Genomic DNA, 20,734 nt, shown 5'->3' with positions numbered 1-20,734 from the left:
TTGTTTACCTTCCACTTAATCCAGTGCCTCTGGTACCATCTTCTGTCCCTGTATGATACTTTCGAAGAAGCTTCATGACCGGATGGAAAAGTATTTAAGGGCTTTGTTAAGACGAAATGTTGTAGTTGGTAGCATCCTTGTTCTCGAAGCTTCGATTCCACATCTTGCTCACCTGGAAGCGTTCTATATTTTTAATTCGGCAACACCCAGCATTATACCCTACAAAAAACAAATGAGCACATCACAACACGAGGTAAGGTCACAAGGTATTTCTCTAAATGCTAACTTTTAACTAATATCAGAACTTGTTATAATTTTATTATTATTTCAAATAGCTTTTTTTCTCAAATTACTACTTCAAATTATTACATTACTCTTCTTTGATCGCACGCCGAAAGCAACAGCAGCGTAACAGCTGGAGCCTTGGCACGTAGTTTGTAAGCGCAATTACTTGAGCAAAAAAACATGCAACCAAAACTGCGATGATTCTCTTTAAAGTGTGAAAATACCGATTTCGCAGTGAATGAGTTCACAGCCGAAAGAAACGCTGAAGTTGCAAGTTGGCTGCCTTTTCTTTTTTTCTTTTTTTATCACTGCAGCAATGCGCTCAACGTCATTTCCCGAAAGACGTCCGCTACATGATAAGAGCCATGGAATACGCCAAAGGTTTATTTTCCGGCTGATGAAAAGAAAGCAACCTGAGCAGCTAAGACATCAAATAATTGACGTTTCTAGAAAATAAAATTGATGGCTCCTCTGATTTCTGTTTGTCTGCTTTTGTGGCATCAGGAATCTACCAGATACAACAAGAACACGAAAGCCTTAAGAGCTGACGGAGTCTTAAACTTAACGAGGCCCTACTTAACAGTCACTTTTATGGAACTGCTGGCTGTCCTTGTCAACAACAAGCCTAAGCATACCTGGACTGTCCACGCTTCATTGAGAACAGTAAAGTGGGCGAACTCGTAGCTGTTAGTGATTGCGGGGGCAACGCTAAACTGATACGCGACGCAATAAAGGTACAATACGCCGGACAAAGAGCAGACTTCCAACTAACGGATTTTATTAAGAATAGGTTTGTATATGCGCGATGACATGAACTGTGAATTACACACTTTTTATTTCGCTTGACAACAAAAAGCGCGCTGGTTTCTTGTTCCTATTTTATGTATTTGCGGTTTTTGTTTGTTTGTTTGTTTTTTGTTCGTTTTGGGACCACCGCAGTGCACTTACCTCAAATATCTTTTTTTTTCTTTTGTTACACCCCTTTCCCTGCATCACTAGCGCGCGGTTGGCTTGGCACATATATAAGCGTATGCTTGATAAAGTCCGTCTGTTAAAAGTCAGCGCTTTGTCTCCTGTGCAGTTTCTTTCATTCTGTGTCAGCTTAGGTTTACCCGCACAACCATGCGGCTTCACTGCGATCCAGTGGGCTAGGTTGAAACACTTTAGCACAGATGTAGAACCTTATGCAATTGGAATGCGGTTATTATTGGCGTGCGATTATGCGGGAAAGTAAAACGACTTAATAATCGGCTGTCGGCGCCCCTCGATAAAACACTCACTTTGGCGGTGCTACCGAAGAACCGTTGTAAGATACAGAAGACACCGTGTACTCATGCTAATGTTGCTGCCTGTGTGCGGGATCTCGACGAACCATAAAACTTCCTCGCTATAAAGCACATCTTGTGAACTGAACGCTAACAGCCACCTAATAAAGAAGTTCGGCAATATGTTACACCCCTGTAACACGTTATTGCGAAAGCCTGCTGCACACTTGGTGTTGCAGCGTCTCGCAACGTCGCGTTGCTGCTTTGGCAGTCGGGCTTCTTGGGCTCAGTTTCCACGCTTAGCAGCGGCTTAGCGCGCTCGTATAGCGGGGTCAGACACGCGCCAATGACATTTCTCTTCTACTTTATGTTGCACCCTCTCAGCAGGGGCTTGAAACGAATACTTTCCTGTGTGCTGTATGGGTGATTTCAGCGAATGCATGCACTGTTCGCTTCGCTTTGGTGAGTCCTTGTAGCCTCAGCCTTGCGGCTGTACGAGCTATTGCTTGCGTGGGTATGAGCCACTCAGAAGGTGATTTGGTTTCTCGTGTGCCACTGGACTAGACGCCGTGTTCCAGTACGTTGCATATGTGATTCCAATGAATGTATCCGCTGTGCACCTAACTTCGCTGAGTGCCTGCGGCCTCTACATTACGAAGTGGATGAGCCATCACATTTTTGTTTGCATACAGGGATATGGGCTTTTGCTGATAATGATAGTTTTTGTACCATTGGACTGGGCGACGAGTTTTCGTTCAAGGCCATCGGGGGTATGTATGAGCCACTTAAGTCAGCTTAAAATATGACGGTGTTCCGCAATGTTACACTCCACGGTCACATCAGTGTAACACAATATTATAACAAGCAACGTAAATGGTTACGCGCTTCTATGGCTCAGTGGCCATCGCTTTCTGCTGCTCAGCACCAGGTCTCGGGCTCGATTCCCTGCCGAGGTGGCTGCAGTTCGATATGAATTATGTGCGTAAATCCTCTCGTAGTTGGATTTAGTGGAGCGATCAAAAGAACCCCAGCTCGAGGAAATTATTTCCTAGATTTCCACGGAAGCGTCCCCCATAACCCGCTGGGTAGTTTCAGTGGTTCAACCCCTCAATTTATTAATTTAGACATAATTAAAATTGATTGGACTCAGACCACCGCTGCTGTGCTTCACGTAGCTATAGGATGCGACGGAACATATTCCAGGAGCACCTAAAGCTATTACTGCACAGAAGCCAGGGTCCCAAAGTATCCCAGGAAAAGCATGCAAAAACACCACATTCATGTAGATGTTTACGTTCTCCACTATAGTTGCTTGAATTCTCAGTCGGACCCGAATCCTCTCGGAATCCGAACGCAAGGACGTCGAGTCCTTGCAGCTTTGAATACACAAATTTCATTATATGTTTTGCACTGTACGAGAGTATGCGCTGTCCCTTCCTCCTCGATACGAGGGCCGAGGTGGCGGTGAAAAATAGGTAGGCCGAAACCTCACGCCCAGGACATGCTTCCGGTTCCCGCAATCGCTTCTGCCGCATGCATTCAGCAAATGCTTGGCCTTCGAGATCTGTATTTGTTGCTGAGTAGGGGACGTCATTAGATGCATGGTTGGTGGATCGATGGATGAATACGCGGAAAGTCAATTTTTCCATGGTGGGGGACTCAGGCCCGGCCAGCTTCCCGAACCCCCCCACCATATATATATATATATATATATATATATATATATATATATATATATATATATATATATATATATATATATATATATATATATTACCTTTCTTAACAGTTGTAACGCTGATTCCGATCGCGCTGTGGGATCGGAATCAGTTGAGCGATTGGTTTTGCTTCTCGGTCGGATTTCTTTAATATGGGCGGTCAAGTTGGGGCTGCGGCCCTTACGCGGGTGTCACGTTTGCATGGAGTTATTCGGAAAGAATATTCCTTCACGTGATTGTCTTATACTGCGCTGTCACTAATACAGCTTCGCCTTTCCGGCGAAACTGCAGCTTTTTTTTTTTTTTTTTTACTGTGAGTTCGACTCTAAATGCTGCGGCGCCTGACTGCTATTCATTCTGATCTCCAGTGAATCTGGCTTGGCCTCATTTCAGCAAGTGAACGCATTATATTGTTGCGAGGCAGTGAGAGGCACGAATGTTGTTCATGCAAGGCGAATGCTGAAGGCATCAGCTAACACTAGAATATGGCGGCCGAAGCGCCCGAGCAACAACACTTCGTCATCGTCTCTTGTCTGCAAGTCCTTTTCTGCATGGCGAAATTACGCCGCCGGGGTTGGAGCGCCGACCCGTTGCAAGCGATTATGGCCCGGCCAAGGCACGCACGTAGAGCTTCAAGTGGGAGACATGGACAACATCGGTTCTTGGCTGTACGGATGACAGGCCTGGCTCTTCAGGAACAATCTTGTAGGTCACATCCAATAATTGTCACAGGAATCGGTAGGGACATGAATATCACGCCAGAACTTTTCCGATATGTTCCCACGACGAGATAGTGACCACAGGAGCACGAGGGAAGCAGATAGGTAATGCACGTCCCTATAGTGCGTATCGCAACGGCTAGCGCGGGCGATTTGATGGACCTGTATTGCCATAGCAAGAGCATCGCGGGCATAAGCGGTGTGCGACTGTGTGACTTGTGGAAGTACACTGTCCAGGGGCAAAACGGGATCACGGACAAACACTACATAAAACGGTGAGTAACGTGCAATGTCATGGCGGGACGAATTGTACGCGAAGGCGATATATGGCAGAGCGACGTCCCAGTTCTGGTGGCCTGGAAAAACGTACTTAGCTAGCATGTCGGTAAACGTTCTCGCTCGGTAGTCGCTCTATGACACCGTTAGTCTGTGGATGGTAAGCAGTGGCTATATTATGCTAGCAGAGCATAGGTGGAGGATATCATCAATGACCTTTTAGAAGAAGTGACGCCCCTGATCCGTGAGGAGCTGACTTGGTGCACCATGGTGCAGGATGAGGTTGTGTACGAGGAAATCCGTGACGTCAGTGGCACAACTTAGAGGCACAGCTCCCGTAATAGCGAAGCGCGTGGCGCAGTCGGTTGCAACCGCAACCCATTAGTGGCCCTTAGTGGAGGAAAGGAAAGGGCTGACTAGTTCGAGTCCCACGCGAAAGAAAAGCGCAGTACGAATATCGATGGGTTGTAAAAGCCAAGCTGGAGCCATGGTGGTGGGCTTCCGGGGTTGGCACAGGTCGCAAGCAGTCACACACCGGAGCACAGAGCGGTAGAGGTCGGGCCAGAAGAAACGACGCCGGACTCGGTCAAAGGTCGTGGAGTTGCTGAAGCACGGTGTGTTGAAGGTGCCCCGGTATTTCCAGCAGTAGGCTGCATCTCCAGCAGTAGGCACCATCTGGGCGCCAGTTGCGTTTGTACGAGGCTCCATCGGACATACAGAAGAGACGCAGAGAAGGATCAGGAGTTCGCGATCTTAACCGATCTATGATGGTTCGCAGAAAGTGATCACGGCACTGTTCATCGCCAATGTTGAGGAAGCCTGAAATGGACATAACACATCAGATTCGAGGTATGTGACTTCCGATGGGTCAACAGGGTGGCGGGACAAGCGGTCGGCGTCCTAATGTAAACGGCCAGATTTGTGCACTACAGAGAATTTGTATTCTTGCAAGCGCAATGTCCAATGCCCAAGACCCCCTCCACGGTAATTCAACGAGGACAGCCAGCAGAGCGCGAGGTGGTGCGTAATTATGCGGAAGTGGCGACAAAATAGGTATGGCTGAAACTTCGATATCGCCCAAATTAGTGCTAGGTACTCTCGCTCCCCGATAAAGTAGTTGCGCTCAGCCGTGGACACCGGATGGCTTACGCAAGTGATAACGCACTCTTGACCACGCTGAATCTGGGCAAGAAAAGCGCCAATGCCGTACCTATTAACGTCTGTGCGAATTTCAGGGGGTGCTGAAGCATCAAAATGACTTAAAACTGGGGAGCAGCAACGCGTACTGCGCACGGTATGGCAGGCGTAAGGACCCCTTGAGTATTTTGCGAAGTGCGGCACTCATTACAGATATCTGCGCACCGGTGTTGACGAGGGACTTCACTGGGACTCCATCTACCTCAACGTCTAATATACTTCCAAGGGTAGGCAATGCGAACAGAGGATTTTCAGGCCGGGTCGTTGATACAGCGTCGCCTCTGGCAGCACCGACTGGTTTTCCTGTGGCCCGAACGCCGGAGAAGAGCGGCGGGCCTGCGGCGAACCAGACCGATCACTTAGGGGCGATGGTGACCGGCTGGTTCGGAAGGTCGCAGGTACGCGGTCGGTATTCGTAGAAGAAGGTCGCACAGAGAAATGGGGAGCACCTTGATCTGGGTGGCTGGACGGGAAGCTCCACTTAGGGGGTGATGACCAATGATTGCGGCAATGACGAGCGATATGTCCAACACGCGTGCAATTGAAACAAATTGACCTATCGTCCGGTGTTCATCAGTCGGCCGGGTTACGATGGCGAGTTGGAAGCGTTGAAAACGGGGAAGCAGGGGTTAGGCGGGGCCGGTCCTGACTGACAGCGGAATCACGAATGGGGCAGAGAGGCGGAGGCCTAAATTTGCTATCTCTTGTCTGACAACGCTCTACATAAGCGATACAGTAGATGTGTTGTCTGGGCAATGATCACGAGGAACGGCGGGAGGCATGGCTTCGAGCTTGCGACGAATTAACCGCGGCGACTTTTCTCTTCCATACAGAAGAGGTACACCTGTGGCTCTTCTTCGAAGGAAGATGTCAAAACTGTATTTAGTAACCTGTTGAACTGCTGCGTATTGAGGCACTCTTTGATGATCGCGTCCACCGAGTCATAGTTCTTGCAGAAGAGCAGGTTGAATGCGTCATGTACTTTGCCCTCCAAGATGTGAACAATGTTGTCGCTGGCGTTCATGTCTTTGTCAGCTTTAGGACAGAGCGCGAGGACATCTTGAGTACATGTCTCGTAAGACTCTGTTGACGTTAGAGCACAGGTCGGTAGCTCCTTCGCTCCAAGCTGACTGCCAAAGGGCTTTCAAACGATTTCTTTATTTCATTTCAGTATTTTCTTTTGTAATGTCTTTCACGACCACCAGTTTCTGTCGCTCCTTCTATTATCTTTTTCAGATACACAATAGCCCGCTACCACCAGCTAAACAGATAATAGAGGGGTGCTGTGCACGCCGTTCACGCGCCGGCTGACAAACGGCCATTGACATGTGTCTGACAGACGGCCGTGTCACCGGCCTTGTGCACAGCACTCCTTTATTGTCGATTCTACGCCCTCACCGCTACCATACCTTCGCTCGTCGTCGCACGCACCCGCCATACTCCCTCTCCCCTTAAGAAGAACCCCACCTATATATACTATGGCGGGGAAAGCATATGTCGCCTTGAAAAAGAGAAGTCCACTTGTGGAAACGCTGGCTCCCGCTTTCATCTTGTTCTAATTTTGCTCATCGATCTTGAATTTCCATCTCCCGCCTCCCCCTGTTTTCCATAGGTATCCGAAGAAAGATGTTAAATGTAAAACAGAGCTACCTGTCAAATCGAATATGTTGTGTAAAAATTGGCAGTACTCTATCCCGGACGTTTATTCAGAAGACTGGAGTAACACAGGAAGGTGTAATGAGCTGCATTGTCTTTGTGGTTACAATGACTTCTCTGTCAGCAGCTTTACCACCAACAATGTTTTACTGTGTATACTTAGATGACGTTCAGCTGGGTTCTAAGTCTTGTAACCTCATCAGCTCCGAGAGACAGGAGCAGCTTGGTCTGAACAAGAGCGAGAGAGAGAACGGCAAAGGAAAGACAGGGAGGTTAACCAGAGATTATCTCCGGTTGGCTACCCTGTACTGGGGGAGGGGCAAGGGGATGCAATAGGTGAGAAAGAAAGAAGGATAAAAAGGGAAAAAAACCTATACACACAAACTATTTCTGTGGGCACTGTCACGCAGCCCGCAAAGGCGTTCCTAGTCTTACGCAGTGTCACGGTACAGTCCTACGTCACACAGTGTACAGTCACAATTTGTCAGAAAGTCCCGTGTCTTTCAAGTATCGCAGCAGCACCTTCATAGCGGATCGCGCTGATGTTCGCGTAGGCCAGGTTCCAAGGATCTTGTTTTCTATCATTGGGTGCTTGTCCAGTTTGTCTAAGGTGGCTGAGAGGACTGCTCTTTGTGGGTTAAAACGAGAGCACTGACAAAGATGATGCTCGATCATTTCGTTGCACCCGCAGAAGTCACACAGTGCGCTGTTGGCCATTCCAATAAGGAAAGAGTAGGCACTTGAAAATGCTACTCCAAGCCATAGACGGACAAGAAGGGTGCAGTCACGTCGTGGAAGCTCGGGCGCAATATGGAGCTGTAAATTAAGGTCCAGGGTATGGAGGCATGCACTTGTGAAGTCGGATGAATTCCATTGGGCTAATGTCAGGTCACGCGCAAGTGCGGAAAGTTCTTTCGCTGCGTCGGCTCCCGAAAGAGGAATGGCAACGCAGTTGACGCCATCATGGGCAGATCGGGCAGCTGCGTCTGCTCGATCATTGCCATGTATGCCACAGTGACTAGGCAACCACTGATATATTATATCGTGTCCTTCGTCAACTAGTCGATGGCGGACTTCTCTGATCTCTGCGACGAGCTGCTCATGTGATCCATGGCGCAGTGCTGAGAGTAAACTCTGTAGGGCTGCCTTGGAGTCACAGAAGACTGACCATGCGTGGCTTAGTTCCCCCTTAATGAAATGAAGAACCGCACGTAGGGCTACCAGTTCAGCAGCTGTCGTTGATGATACATGTGACGTCTTTAGCTGTATTTTGATGGATATTCTTGGTATCACCACAGCTGCAGCAGCGCTTGCAGATGTGACTGAACCATCGATGTAAACGTGTACGCGGCCACTGTGCACCTCATGTAAAAGTTCTAATGTGGCCTTCTTAAGGGCAAACGACGGCATGTTGGCTTTCTTCATGATTGCTGGGATGGTGAGGCGTATGTCAGGCCTGTGCAGGCACCATAAAGGTGAGGATGGTCTTGCTGCAGGCATGTAGTTCGATGGCAATGAGGTAAGATTGGCATCAATTATACGACTGAAAGTTGTGTGTGGCCTTTCTGCGGGTAGAGCGGCAAGATGGTGAGAAGGTAGTCGGGCAACGTGCCGAATATGCACCCTGAGAGCGTCGGTTGCCAAGTACGTAGATATTGGATGATCTCGAGCTATGACAATCGTTCCCGCTGTAGACGCACACCTCGGAAGACCGAGACACGTACTTAGAGCTTGAGCTTGTAGTCCCTGGAGCACATGCAGGTTCGTTTTGCAGGTGTTCCCAAGCACAGGGAGGCTGTATCTTGCGAAACCGAGGAACAAGGCGTTATAAAGCTGCAGCATTGACCGCACCGAAGTGCCCCATGACTTTCCGCCGAGAAATTTGAGATGTATTATTTCTGATAATCTCTTCAGGTACGAAACATGCGGGCTCCATGATAGGTCGCGGTCAATAATTACACCTAAAAAGCGGTGTTTCCGTGCATTTGCTACTGCTTGCCCATTAACCTTTACAGTGCAACGCTTCATTTCCTTCCGAGTGAATGTAGCAAGGAAGCATTTCTCTGAAGAGAGCTCTAAGTTCTGTTTTCGCAAGTGCAGTGATGCCTTTTGTAGTAGCTGCCTTTTGTAGCCGTGCTCGTACCTGCAGTCGTGTTACAGCAGACGCCCAAATGCAGATATCGTCGGCATATATTGATACCTGAACTGTGTTGGGCAAGCATCGGACTAGGCCAACGAGCACTAGGTTGATTAGCGTCGGGCTCAACAATCCGCCTAGCGGTACTCCACGGCACGTGTGGCGTTGAGTCGTGCCGCCATCCTCGGTCATCACGAAGAAATGCCTGTCTGTCAAATAACTGCACAGCCACTGAAAAGTGCGGCCACCGATTCCGGCTTCAATCAGATCATCTATAATGGCATAATGTGCTACATTATCATAGGCGCCTTTTATGTCGAGGAATAATGCAGCAATGAGTCGTTTCCGACGTTTTTGATGCTGAACAAACGTAACCAAATCGATGACATTATCTATGGATGAGCGCCCGCGCCGAAGCCAGACATAGCACCTGGGTACAGGTTGTAATTTTCCAGGTACGATTCCAGGCGCGTCAAAATCATTATTTCCATTATTTTCCCTATGCAGCTGGCCAGAGCGATGGGGCGGTACGATGACAAGTTTAACGGTGAGTTACCGGGTTTGAGAAGTGGAACCAAGCGGCTGCATTTCCATTCACGTGGAACCAAACCGTTGCGCCAAGACTCGTTGTAATCGTTTAGCAGCATGAGTCGTGCTTTCTGCCCAAGATTGGCGAGCGCCGCATAGGTAACCCCGTCCGGGCCAGGTGAATAAGAGCGTCTGCAAGTCGCCAGTGCCGCTTCAAGCTCCTCCAGCGAAAACATTACATCCATGCGGGAATCCCTTGGCACAGGAGTGGCACATGGTGTAATTGCGCGTTGGAACTGCAAGCTGGAAAGTCTTCAGCAAAATTCTTCAGCAATGTGAATTTCGCTGCGATCTTGGTGCAGAGCGAGGGATTTGAAAGGAACACGCTGTTGTGGTGATACGCGAAGCCCACGCACGGTTCTCCATATCTGAGATAATCGCTGACGTGAATCCAACGATTCACAGAAACGTTTCCATCTTTGAGATTGTAGTGCATCGATGCGACGTTGAATCTTCTTTTGCATCCGCCTTGCCTCTCGGAGATCACGGATGGATTTAGTTCTCCTGTATCTTCGTTCAGCCCGCCGACGAATTGCTCGTAGTCGCTGCAGTTCTGCTTAAATTTCTTGATATTTCGGGAAAGGCTGGAAACTACGCGTAGCCTCTTGCATGGCTTTTTGAATTTCGTGTTCCAGACTTGAATGGTCCCCTTGCTGACATACTCCCGCCATGTGCGACCGAAAGGCCGACCGGTCAATTCGCAGGAGATTCATGGAGGAGCATTTCGATAGTCCCTTGATCTTCAGGTACGTCGGAATATGGTCGCTTCCATGTGATTCGATGTCTGTAAACCATTGCACGTTTCCTTCAAGACGCCGAGAAACCAGGGTCAAGTCTAGGCAGCTGCTGTACGTTGGCCCGCGTAAATATGTCGGACTACCATCGTTGAGGCAGTAAAGGTCGTGCTGTGTGGCAAAGGATGCTAGTCGCCTTCCCCTGGTATATCCATCTTCAAGCTCCCCCAAAGCGGATGGTGAGCATTAAAATCTCCTGTGAGAATCATCATGTCGCTGATAGCACGTCGTGCAGTCGTTTAGAGTCGAAGCCACTTGAAGGAGCAATGTACACAGCGACGAGTGTGAACGTAAGCTTATTCGTTTTCACGATTAAACAAACGTACTGGTTGTCGTCGTTAGGCGGGACTGGGTGCAACACGTAAGTCAGATCGCATCTAATATATACAATTACCTTGCTGACATCACCGCAGGTAGGGGACATGAATGCCTCATAGCCAGAAATGCGTATAACATTCTGCACGTTCGGTTCCCAAATAACGAGGATGGGAAAACGGTTTTCGCAGACAAAGTGTCTAAAATCTGAGATTCTCGATTTGAGACCACGGGCATTCCACTGCAGTAAAGATGCTTTCTTGACTTCCTTGTGGAAGGGCAGCGAGGGGCGGGCCATGGTGCTATGCGATGCTTTCAAGTACTGAAGTAAGCGCGTCCAATACTTGTAGTGCGCTACGAGCTGCCGGAGTGTCCATGTTCGTCAGTAGTAGACGCATGACATTCATGAGCGATTTGAGCATGGCAATCACTTGCGAGTCCTTGTCTTGCATTTGGTCAACTGTAGTGACATTTGACTTTAAGCGGCGAGTCATTTGCTGTGGCTCTGGCGCGTGGCATGTCCTCGGTAGTGCCGGCCACGCCTCACTTCATGAAGCATGGCCACTTCTTTCGTTGACATTCGTGCTCTTACTGGAGACAGATGGAACAGGAGGCGGCGTTGCCGGACGAGACATTTCCATTGAACCGGAAGAGGATTTCATGGACTTTCGTTTCCGGGAGCGATGTCGCCTTATCGCTTCAGAAGCATCTCTGTGTGACGATCCGTCTCTGGCCATTTTTCTCAAGATTTTCTGCTCTTTCTTTATGCGCGAACAGTCTTTTGAGGATGCAGCGTGCGATCCTTCACAATTTGGGCACTTGAGCTCTGTTGCACGGCAAGTGTCAGTGTCGTGTTGTTCGGAACATCGTGGGCATATCGTTGTATTTCGGCAGACAGCACTCACATGTCCAATTTTTCGACACCTTCTGCACTGAAGTGGTTTGGGTACGAAAGGTCGTACAGCATGCCAAAAGTGGCCGACCTTTACATGTGATGGTAGGCAGTCTCCTTTGAACACGAGCCTTACACAGGTCGACTTGCCAAGGCGCCGAGCTTGTAGTAAGGCAACACCATCTGTCGCAGGTTTGATTAAAATTGCCAGGTCGCTGTCGTTAATGAATGTGTCAATGTCATAAACAACACCAGCCGTGGTTTCGTTGTCCTGCGGAATGACGTAGTGGACATTGATGTTGCCCAGGAGCTTTACTGCTATAAAAGCATTGATTGCGCTTCGGTTGTGGACGTCAGTAGTCAGGACGTTCTTTCGAGTATTAATTCTGATATCTTTGATTTCTCCTAGGACAACAGCCTCCAGAGAAACGGAAATCGCTTGTCGATTAAGGCGGTTGAGGTTGTCGGCAGCTTTGTCAGGCACAAAAAGAATTGTGTGCACCGATGGCCTTCGCTGTGGAACGACGGTAGACTTACTGGAAGAAGAGCGTCCGCTGATGTTTCTTTTCTTGGCCTTCCGGTGTACCACTCTTTCGAAGCCTTCGTAATCTGAGGTGTCATCGCTTGAGCAGGAGTACACCACAGTGTCCTCGCTGTCAGCTTGACTCGGTGGGCAATTTCTCTTCCTCGGGCCGGTACCAGCCGAAACAGTCACGACTCCAATTCCATTGCCGCGGCAATGAGAGCGGCGTCTCCCATTAAAACACGGGAAAAAGCGCAAAATACTGCAGCGCGAAGGAATAGTGGCCTCTACGAGAATCACTTCGTCTTCCTCCTCCGGTCTGAACAAATGGGCCAATGGGAATGTATTTAGGCTGAAACCGAGTAAAAGTTGCTGCGTTCTCTTCACAAAGAAAGGTTTCCTGGTACCAGATCTCAATGTATAGCTTAACGGACAGCAGTTATCTGTAAACACACAACACAAACCTTCAGGCATCATAATAAACTCGAAACTAACCTTCATTTCATACAAGAAACATCAAACAGAAATGTCTAAAAACAATGAACCTTCTTAAAATGTTATCATATATAATACGGAGAAGTGATAGCAAGTACCTAATGAACCTGTACAAGAGCCTCATACATACACGTTCCGACTATGGCGCAACAGTGTATAAGTCTGCTACACCGAGAGCCCTAAAGATGCTTGATCCTGTTAACCACTTAGGTATGCGGCTGACCACAGCTGCCTCCGCACAAGTTCTGCATAATAGTCTTTACGTAGAACCGAATGACTAGTCACTTTATCTGCAAAGGTATTATGTCATTTTCATGTATTTTCTAAAGGTACATGCCAACATCTTTGTTATCGAACTGTCAATGAACTGACATGTGCCACTCTTCCAAAATCAACCTGCAGTGACTGAACCCTTCTCATAGCGTGTGAGGAAAGCGAGTAAAGAAACTGGTGTTTCACTTTTTGAAAATTCTGTAGTGCTTCCAGTGCAGCTTGTCGAATATGACTCATCGTTTGCTGAAGTGACAGAGCACGCACCAGAAGCACACATCCGAATGCACTTTTTAGTGCTTCAGTCGAAGTACTCACGTCCCGACTTGTACAGTGATGCATAAAAGTCAGGCACCGCTGTTTCTTATGCAGCAGTCGGACCATCATATTCGGAATCCAATGTCCTGCACCCGCTCACACTAGAGGCCTTTCAGTATTATCGGCGATTAAACACATCAACAAATTGAAACTACGAAAATCAATCGTATTTACAGACTTGAAAGGCGTTGTAAGAACTTTAGCGTCTCTGTAAACACATAAACATCCTGTTGTTATTTATCTTTATTCGCTCCTGTGTACAACCTACACATCAGACATGTAATAGTATGCTGAGTGCCTGGACACCGAGTGATTAAACGCAACATGCACAGCTAGGAAAGCAAGCAACTGCTCCATAGCTATCTCCGCCAGACACTTAAAACCGTTCTTGCGCAATAAGCTGAAACTTCATTAGCAAAGAATTTGCGATAGTCAAACGTCAAATTGGCTTCATTTATTTAGGCCGTGTTTAAGATACATGGCTACCAACAACACAAATACGGGGAACTGACGTCATTTTCTAGCGACTTCAACAACGCCACACATATGGTACGCACTCCTACCTTTTGACCGGTGATGAACTCCTATATGCGTTAAATGTGGCGAGATACTAACCATCCTAAAGGTTTTGTTGGAGTGTCGGGAAGCAGAACCTGAAAAGGAAAAGCACTTTCCTCTTGCGTATGGATGACACATTTCCCTTCACCCTGCGTTGTTTCTTGGGTGAGAACTGGCTTTTGGCAATAAATCAGTTTTAAGCTTTTTATGCGTTGTTGACTTGTTGCACTTTATAAGTCCATGAGATTCCTAGCACACCATCTCACCAAAGGCTGTTCAGTTAAGGCAGTTCTCCTACTTATAGCGACGTATTTTAGTATGTATCCACTTCCTTATATATATATATATATATATATATATATATATCGTAGCAGACGTCGCTTCTCATTGTCATAGCTTTAACACATATCTATTTTACGCACTTTTCAGCAACTGTTCTCAGGCCACTGTGCAGTCGTGCTTCGTGCGCCTCACGTAATTCACAGCTCATGTACCACTGACGAGCGATCATCATCGCCTTAGGGCCCCTTGCGCCAGTAAATTCTACTAATCATGATCATTCCGAAGTCCGGACATCAAACTGTTGTGGCAGTTTATGCGAATGCGGGCAGGAACCCGCGACGTTTTTCAAACAGCCCAATCAGCAGCCTTCATTTTTGCCGGAAGCATGTTTTGCTTGTTTTTTACTTCTAAAGGGCCGTATAAAAACTTTATTTTAGATCATAAAAATGGTCGAAGTGGGCTTCGAAGTAATTACAAGTATTGCAATGTTCCGAGCCATAGCCACACAAGCGTCAATTCCGCATCCCATCCATTTCGCTGGGCACACGTAGGATGGCGGCTACGTGAAATCAGCTAATCGGTTCCGTGGTCCGCATTTAGTGTAGCTTTCACCGTAACGCTGCCCGATTAGATGAGATCTTGACTACAGAGGTGTGCTTTCGCCCGAGAAGGATGTTGGAAGCTGCTAACATCATGAAAATCTAGTTGAGTACGGTGAAGCGCGAAAGACGGCACAATGCGAGGCGAGACACAGAGAACGAGCTCCCTGCAGCACTGGCAGGGGGTCCTGAGCGGCTACCTCCTGAAGCAACTGAATAAGTTGACACCGGAGAATTCCTTCAAGATCAGGAGCTCCGAATGTGTGACAGTCGCTCTGTAACAAGACATCAGAGAAGCAAGCTGCAGTATGTCCATCGCCATTGAGGAACTATTTTACTCTGTGCCACACGACAATATGTTTCGAGCGGTCAGTGAACTTATTAACCATTCCGGTACCGTTGCCTTGCAAAATGAAAGCGATGTGTCTAAAGAGCATTTCCCCTAGACACGGCTCATGTGCTCAGGCACGTGGTGTCACAACACACCAAACGCCTGCTGACGCGGACGTCCCTGCGGTGGTAATAATGCGTCATTGTTTAGGTGATTGTCACGTATTGGTTCAGAACAAAGTATATTGGGTAGAGAAGGAATAAAGTTGTTATCGGGAAGAAATGCGCACTCAGAATACTTGTTGAAAGCATTTGATATTACCGACGGATCACTGATGACGTCATTATCAATATTGAATCAAGTAGGTGAAGCATTGTGAGCTACATTAGAATAATCCGCTTTACCGTTTCCCGGTAAATATTACTGTTGCGCAAGCTGCCGCGGTGATGGCAGATTGCGACGTCCGGAGAGAGGTTACTAGCCGTTGCCATATAAAAGGACCTCCCTAGCAACTTATTTCATTGTTGTTGCAGCGTCGCTATGGGTAAGCAGCGCATAGTTGCGACTCTCGAGGGGCGGCACAAATACGAGGAGCGGCAAAGGAAAATATCGTGGCCCGTTCCACTCTGTGAAGGCAGATGACCAGCGAAACTCTGTAGCGCACGAGAAAGACGTGACACAGAATTTTCGACAAAGGTACGAACAGAATATTGTCTTGACCGGTGGTCATCATGACGAAAGGTACGCACATACATTTATTCTTATACACCCTTGCTCATTCGTGTTATACATTATTTATATACATTATCTTTGCGTTTCCCGATATACTGCGGCAAAGAATTTGAGACCGAGATCACCGCACCGACTGTCAGTGGGCTAGTATCGTCAGCGCCTTCGCAGAGGGTGGAGCAGTAGGGGAACGCTGGCACGATGAGCGGTAGCGGAGCTCGTATAGTTTCCTACAATAATAATGACTGGAAGGAACTCTGGCGCTGCAATTGTTCAGCCACCATGGGAATGATGAGAAGTACGTGGATTTCCCTGACATTCCTCCTTGTCGATTCAGACGTTCTTCTAAGTTTGTTTATTACGCTTTATACGCATTCACTGTCGTAAATTTGAGAGCAATCTATATTTCTTGCAGTGCAGAAGACGCTGAGAACACAATCGCTACTTCGAACGCTCGAGCAGTGTCACGAGCGCGTCCGCGCGGTTACGCCAAGGGACGTCAACGAGCCACCTGTCATAATAAAAGACGACGACGTTTTCGCGACCAGTGGCACGAGCCATTGCTGATGATGATAGTTTCTGCTCGCAAAGAATTGTTGACGGACGCGAAAAAAGTACAGAACCCTAGCCACAAACAGCTTCGCTGCAAAAGAAACGGCAATACAACCAGTGGCGGCCTGCTGTCAAGAGAGAGAGAGAGATGAAGAGGAAAGGCATGGAGGTTAACCAGATATCAGTCTCCCATTTGCTACCCTACACTGGGAATGGTAGATAGGGGTTAGATAGAGGACAGAGAGGAAAGCGTTAAAGAACGCACGCACGGAGGCACACACACAAAAGAGGCGTTCCAGTTAAAGACGTTCACACAGGCCCGTAGATCGCCAAAAGCGTCTGCTTGCACGGCCTTCTCCTCTGACGGTAGGTCCTTTCGGTGGTGTAAAGTTCCTTTTTCCGATAGTGGTTGGTTGTGCAGCTGGTCAAATTTGTGACGAAGGCATTCCCTCTGTGGACTGTACTGCGGGCAGAGGTACAAAATATGGTGAATCGATTCATGGCCGCAGTGGTCACAGGTTGCGGTGTCGGTCATCCCTATGCGGAATGCATAGGCTTTGGTAAAGGCAACGCCCGACCACATTCGATATAGAAGCGTGGCGTCTCCACGGCGAAATTACCATTACTCCTATTATTACCACTACTCTAAATTACCATCACTCTATAGCAACATAGCATTGCATACCGCCGTCAGCAGTTGTAATGGTGGTTTTCTACACATTCGCTAAACCTCCCTTTTCGCAAGGTAAGGATGGCGAGTCATTTTTTTTTTCTTTATACATTAATCATTAGCAATTCGTCTTACTTGAAGGACTGACGGGTATTGCCGTAAGGTAGGCATAGAAGTGCTTACGCATTTAAAAGGACGTGGCAAGACATGCCCTGTACTTCTAATCGCGCGTACATAATAAAGATTATTTTGAAGCACAGCACAGGTATGTTATTTTCTGTCTCGCGCAGATATTCATCAGACGTTTTACTATCCCTTCAAGGGCTATCTCCCTTACGTTGTTTACAAGCTAACAGAAGCGGTTCGGGCTTCAAAATTCTCTTACATTTAGAGGATGCTTTAATGTACGCTGTCAGAATTTCGACTATATCATTTTTCTCCCTCTGCTCACCGCGGAAGTGCTCGTCAGCTCTGGCAATATGTCCCTCCTGGAACCGACGACGCAACCACGTAGTCCTCCAGGCGTAGGCGTCATGGTCTTACCCCAGTCTCAGAGCGTCCACGAGAATCCTCGCGCCTGCGTCACAGAGCTGACGAAAGCGTGCGCATCAGCCACGCGCTGCCATGACGGGCAACTTGGACAAAAATGAACACCGATACATACGAACGCGGTGATGAAGGCACACTACCCCTTGCGGCACGTGAACGCCGCCTTCCGCTCGCCCTTCGATGGGACGATGGCGATTAGGCTGTCGCCCATGCATCCGGGAACGCCCAGAATGGCGCCGCGACGAAGGAACACATCTTTCGCAGCCACCTTTTCCTCCGATGTCCTCGGCAAGTGCACCCACTTGTTGCGGGTTCCGACGTGGACCATAGCCTCCGCCATGCCTCGCACGGACTTGCTAACCGCATGGTGTGTCACGCCAATTGTCTTCTCGCTTCCTCCCGAGCACTAAGAACAGGCCGTGGCGAAGAACCGCAACGCACCCAACACTGCTCGCTCCACCGACAACGCTGTTGCTCGCACGCCCCCGAGTTCGCCAGCTCACTTCGTCGCACACTCACCGCACAGCTTCTTTCTTCAGGAGAAAGTGCCACCCAAACAGGTCATCTGGTACGTCAAACGCGTCCTCGGGCTTCCTTCTCTCACGTCCAAGCTGACGAGCCGCCGCCGCCAACAAAAACAAGAAGGCAGTCATTTTAATTTCAGACGGAAGCGGGGCAGTCGCCCGTTATTCCACGATATTGTGGGGTTCGCTCGGTATAATTTAGCATATTTAGTGCGGAAACGTAAGTTTGGTGTGTCGGTTTTTGAGATCTCCCGACGTCGCCAGAAAGACAGGCAAAATGGGCGCGTCCTGAGAAATTTGGGCCAATCTCATAGGGGTGGCAGTGGATTTTGAATAAAATGGTATATCAATAGGTTTACGTTATACCGACCTTGATCCCGCTCCCGAATGTCTTGCGCTTCTGAACGCTTGTGGAGAAGAAGAAGAAGAAGCCGGAGGGAGCGGATGCACATCACGTCGGCTCCGTATTCCACGAATTTTTTGTAGCGCAAATCGGCAAAAAGCCACCCGCTATTGCACGCCAACGGACTCAGCTCGTTCCCAGGAACAAGTGGATACTGAAAACCTGGTTGGATTCCCATTGTTAAAGCCTCTACGACAATATTTTGGCCGGACCTCGTGGTGGGAGAGCCGCGACGCCACGCGCCGGAGCCGGCTTCCTCAACAATTACCGATCATGGAAGTCACCGTAGGGGGGCGCAGCATATCCCAGGAAGAAATGGATACAAGCAAGGGATGGAAGGAGGTCAGACACAGAAGATCAGACCGGCGAACCTCCCAACATCGCGAGAGCACCTTGTCGCAGACGCGGCTCGACAAGCGCAACAATAACCCATGGAAAGGCAGGCTAGAGCAAATATGCAAGGCAAGCAGAATGCCACATTTGCCAAGAGGGGATTACAAGATTGTGATCAGATCGCGTGGAGGACTCAATATATCCGAGCACGGTATAGTTCACCTCACAGCTGCGGTACAAGATGCGGCAGGCATTCCTCGAGACGAAAGGAAGGAGGACATTGTCTGCCCCAACGATTATCAAAATATCGTCATCGTCAGTACATCGGATCAAGAGCGCGCAAACAAATATCAGGAAGTAGCACGTCTCAAGATTCAAGACGCGTTTTACGAGACCAATGCTTATGAGACAGCGCCTGACATGACGGCCAAAGGAGTCATCAGAGGAATCCCACTCGACGAGGGCCCAAGAGACATCACAGCAGCGGTGGTTACGAGTAAAAACCCAGCGGCGATAGCAGCAAAGAGACTCAGTAATACTACCACAGTGATTGTGCTCTTTGAAGGACACAAAGTGCCCACGTATGTCCGATACAGGGCAGCGCTACTTCCTTGCTCCCTGTACAGGAAACAAGTGGATTTCTGTCACCAATGCAAGACTTGGACACAGAGGAGATGTATGTCCCAACCCTGACAACAAGATTTGTGCGGGATGCGGCACACCAAACCTACATAAAGACCACAGGTGCCAACCTAAATGTCAGTTATGCGGCGAGGACCATCCGACCGCAGACAAGACGTGCAAAGCCAAATTCAAAAAGCCCTTCATCGTTATACAGAGACAATGGCACAGACTGCAACGAGAACGACAAGAAGAACATGAAGACGCTATCTCAAGAGAAGACAGAGCAGAGTCTCGCGGAACGCCTGGCCTCCTAAATACCAGGGAACGGCGCTCCAGATCGAGAACAAGGTCTCCATCCACTACCAGATCCTTATCCTAGTCCGGCTCCAGGACACCGGGGACACGATCCAGATCCAGGTCCAGAACTAGGCCATCCTCTTCAGCAAACCAGACAAACACGGTGAGCTGGGCGGACGTGGTCGATGGCGTGCGCCCGGGGGCTGGTGGGGAGGCTACCATTAATAACGAGATCAAGCAACTAAAACACGAGAACGCGCAGTTGAGGATTTTGCTAGCACGTATGAGTGATGAAATAAAAATTCTCAAGGAAGGGAAAAACCGAATAAATCATGTGACTCCCGCTCCACACGCGAGCACGAAAGAGCCATCTGAAATCCCGGACAATAAGATGGACGAAGGGGATGACACCCTCCACTCAAACGCAAGGCCCGCGCCATCAGTGATGAACAAGGTAACGCAGTGGAAGATAAAGCATTAGCCGATATTCAAAAGACCCTAGCAGAGATACAAAAGTCAAATTAAAAACGGGACGAAATGATCAAATGACTAAAGCAATAGCAACAGTTATGAATAGATTAGACATCCTAGAGGCAAACGAATCACCAGGTAATGGACTCCCCTCCGTTGCGTCAGAAGCACCACAATCCTTACCCACTTCAGAACCACATAATTATCTCTCTCTCTCTCTCCCATGGTCGCACCCGAAATGAGGCGCGCTAAAAAAGGGTTCAGGATATGGCAGTGGAATTGTAGAAGTTACGAAAACAAGTCAGTTTTGCAGCAGTATTTAAAAGATAAGGATTCACCGGACGTCATAATTCTGCAGGAAACA

The 20,734-nt window shown here is 48.4% G+C and overlaps 2 protein-coding genes across 2 annotated transcripts in view; both read left to right on the top strand.

The window, feature by feature from the left end:
* LOC142574375 (uncharacterized) overlaps window positions 1-760 on the top strand; it is an 88,662-nt gene extending 87,902 nt beyond the window's left edge. Inside the window, exon 6 of the mRNA XM_075683473.1 lies at window positions 600-760. Coding sequence (XP_075539588.1) covers window positions 600-683 — 84 coding nt within the window. The 3' untranslated portion in view covers window positions 684-760. The remainder of the gene's footprint in view (window positions 1-599) is intronic.
* Window positions 761-9,772: 9,012 nt separating this feature from the next.
* LOC142574964 (cholinesterase-like) overlaps window positions 9,773-20,734 on the top strand; it is a 44,959-nt gene continuing 33,997 nt past the window's right edge. Inside the window, exon 1 of the mRNA XM_075683943.1 lies at window positions 9,773-9,800. Coding sequence (XP_075540058.1) covers window positions 9,773-9,800 — 28 coding nt within the window. The remainder of the gene's footprint in view (window positions 9,801-20,734) is intronic.

Source organism: Dermacentor variabilis, chromosome 3 (genome assembly GCF_050947875.1).
Source record: "Dermacentor variabilis isolate Ectoservices chromosome 3, ASM5094787v1, whole genome shotgun sequence".
Taxonomy (NCBI): Eukaryota; Metazoa; Arthropoda; class Arachnida; order Ixodida; family Ixodidae; genus Dermacentor; species Dermacentor variabilis.
This window is presented reverse-complemented; position numbering and strand designations above follow the sequence as displayed.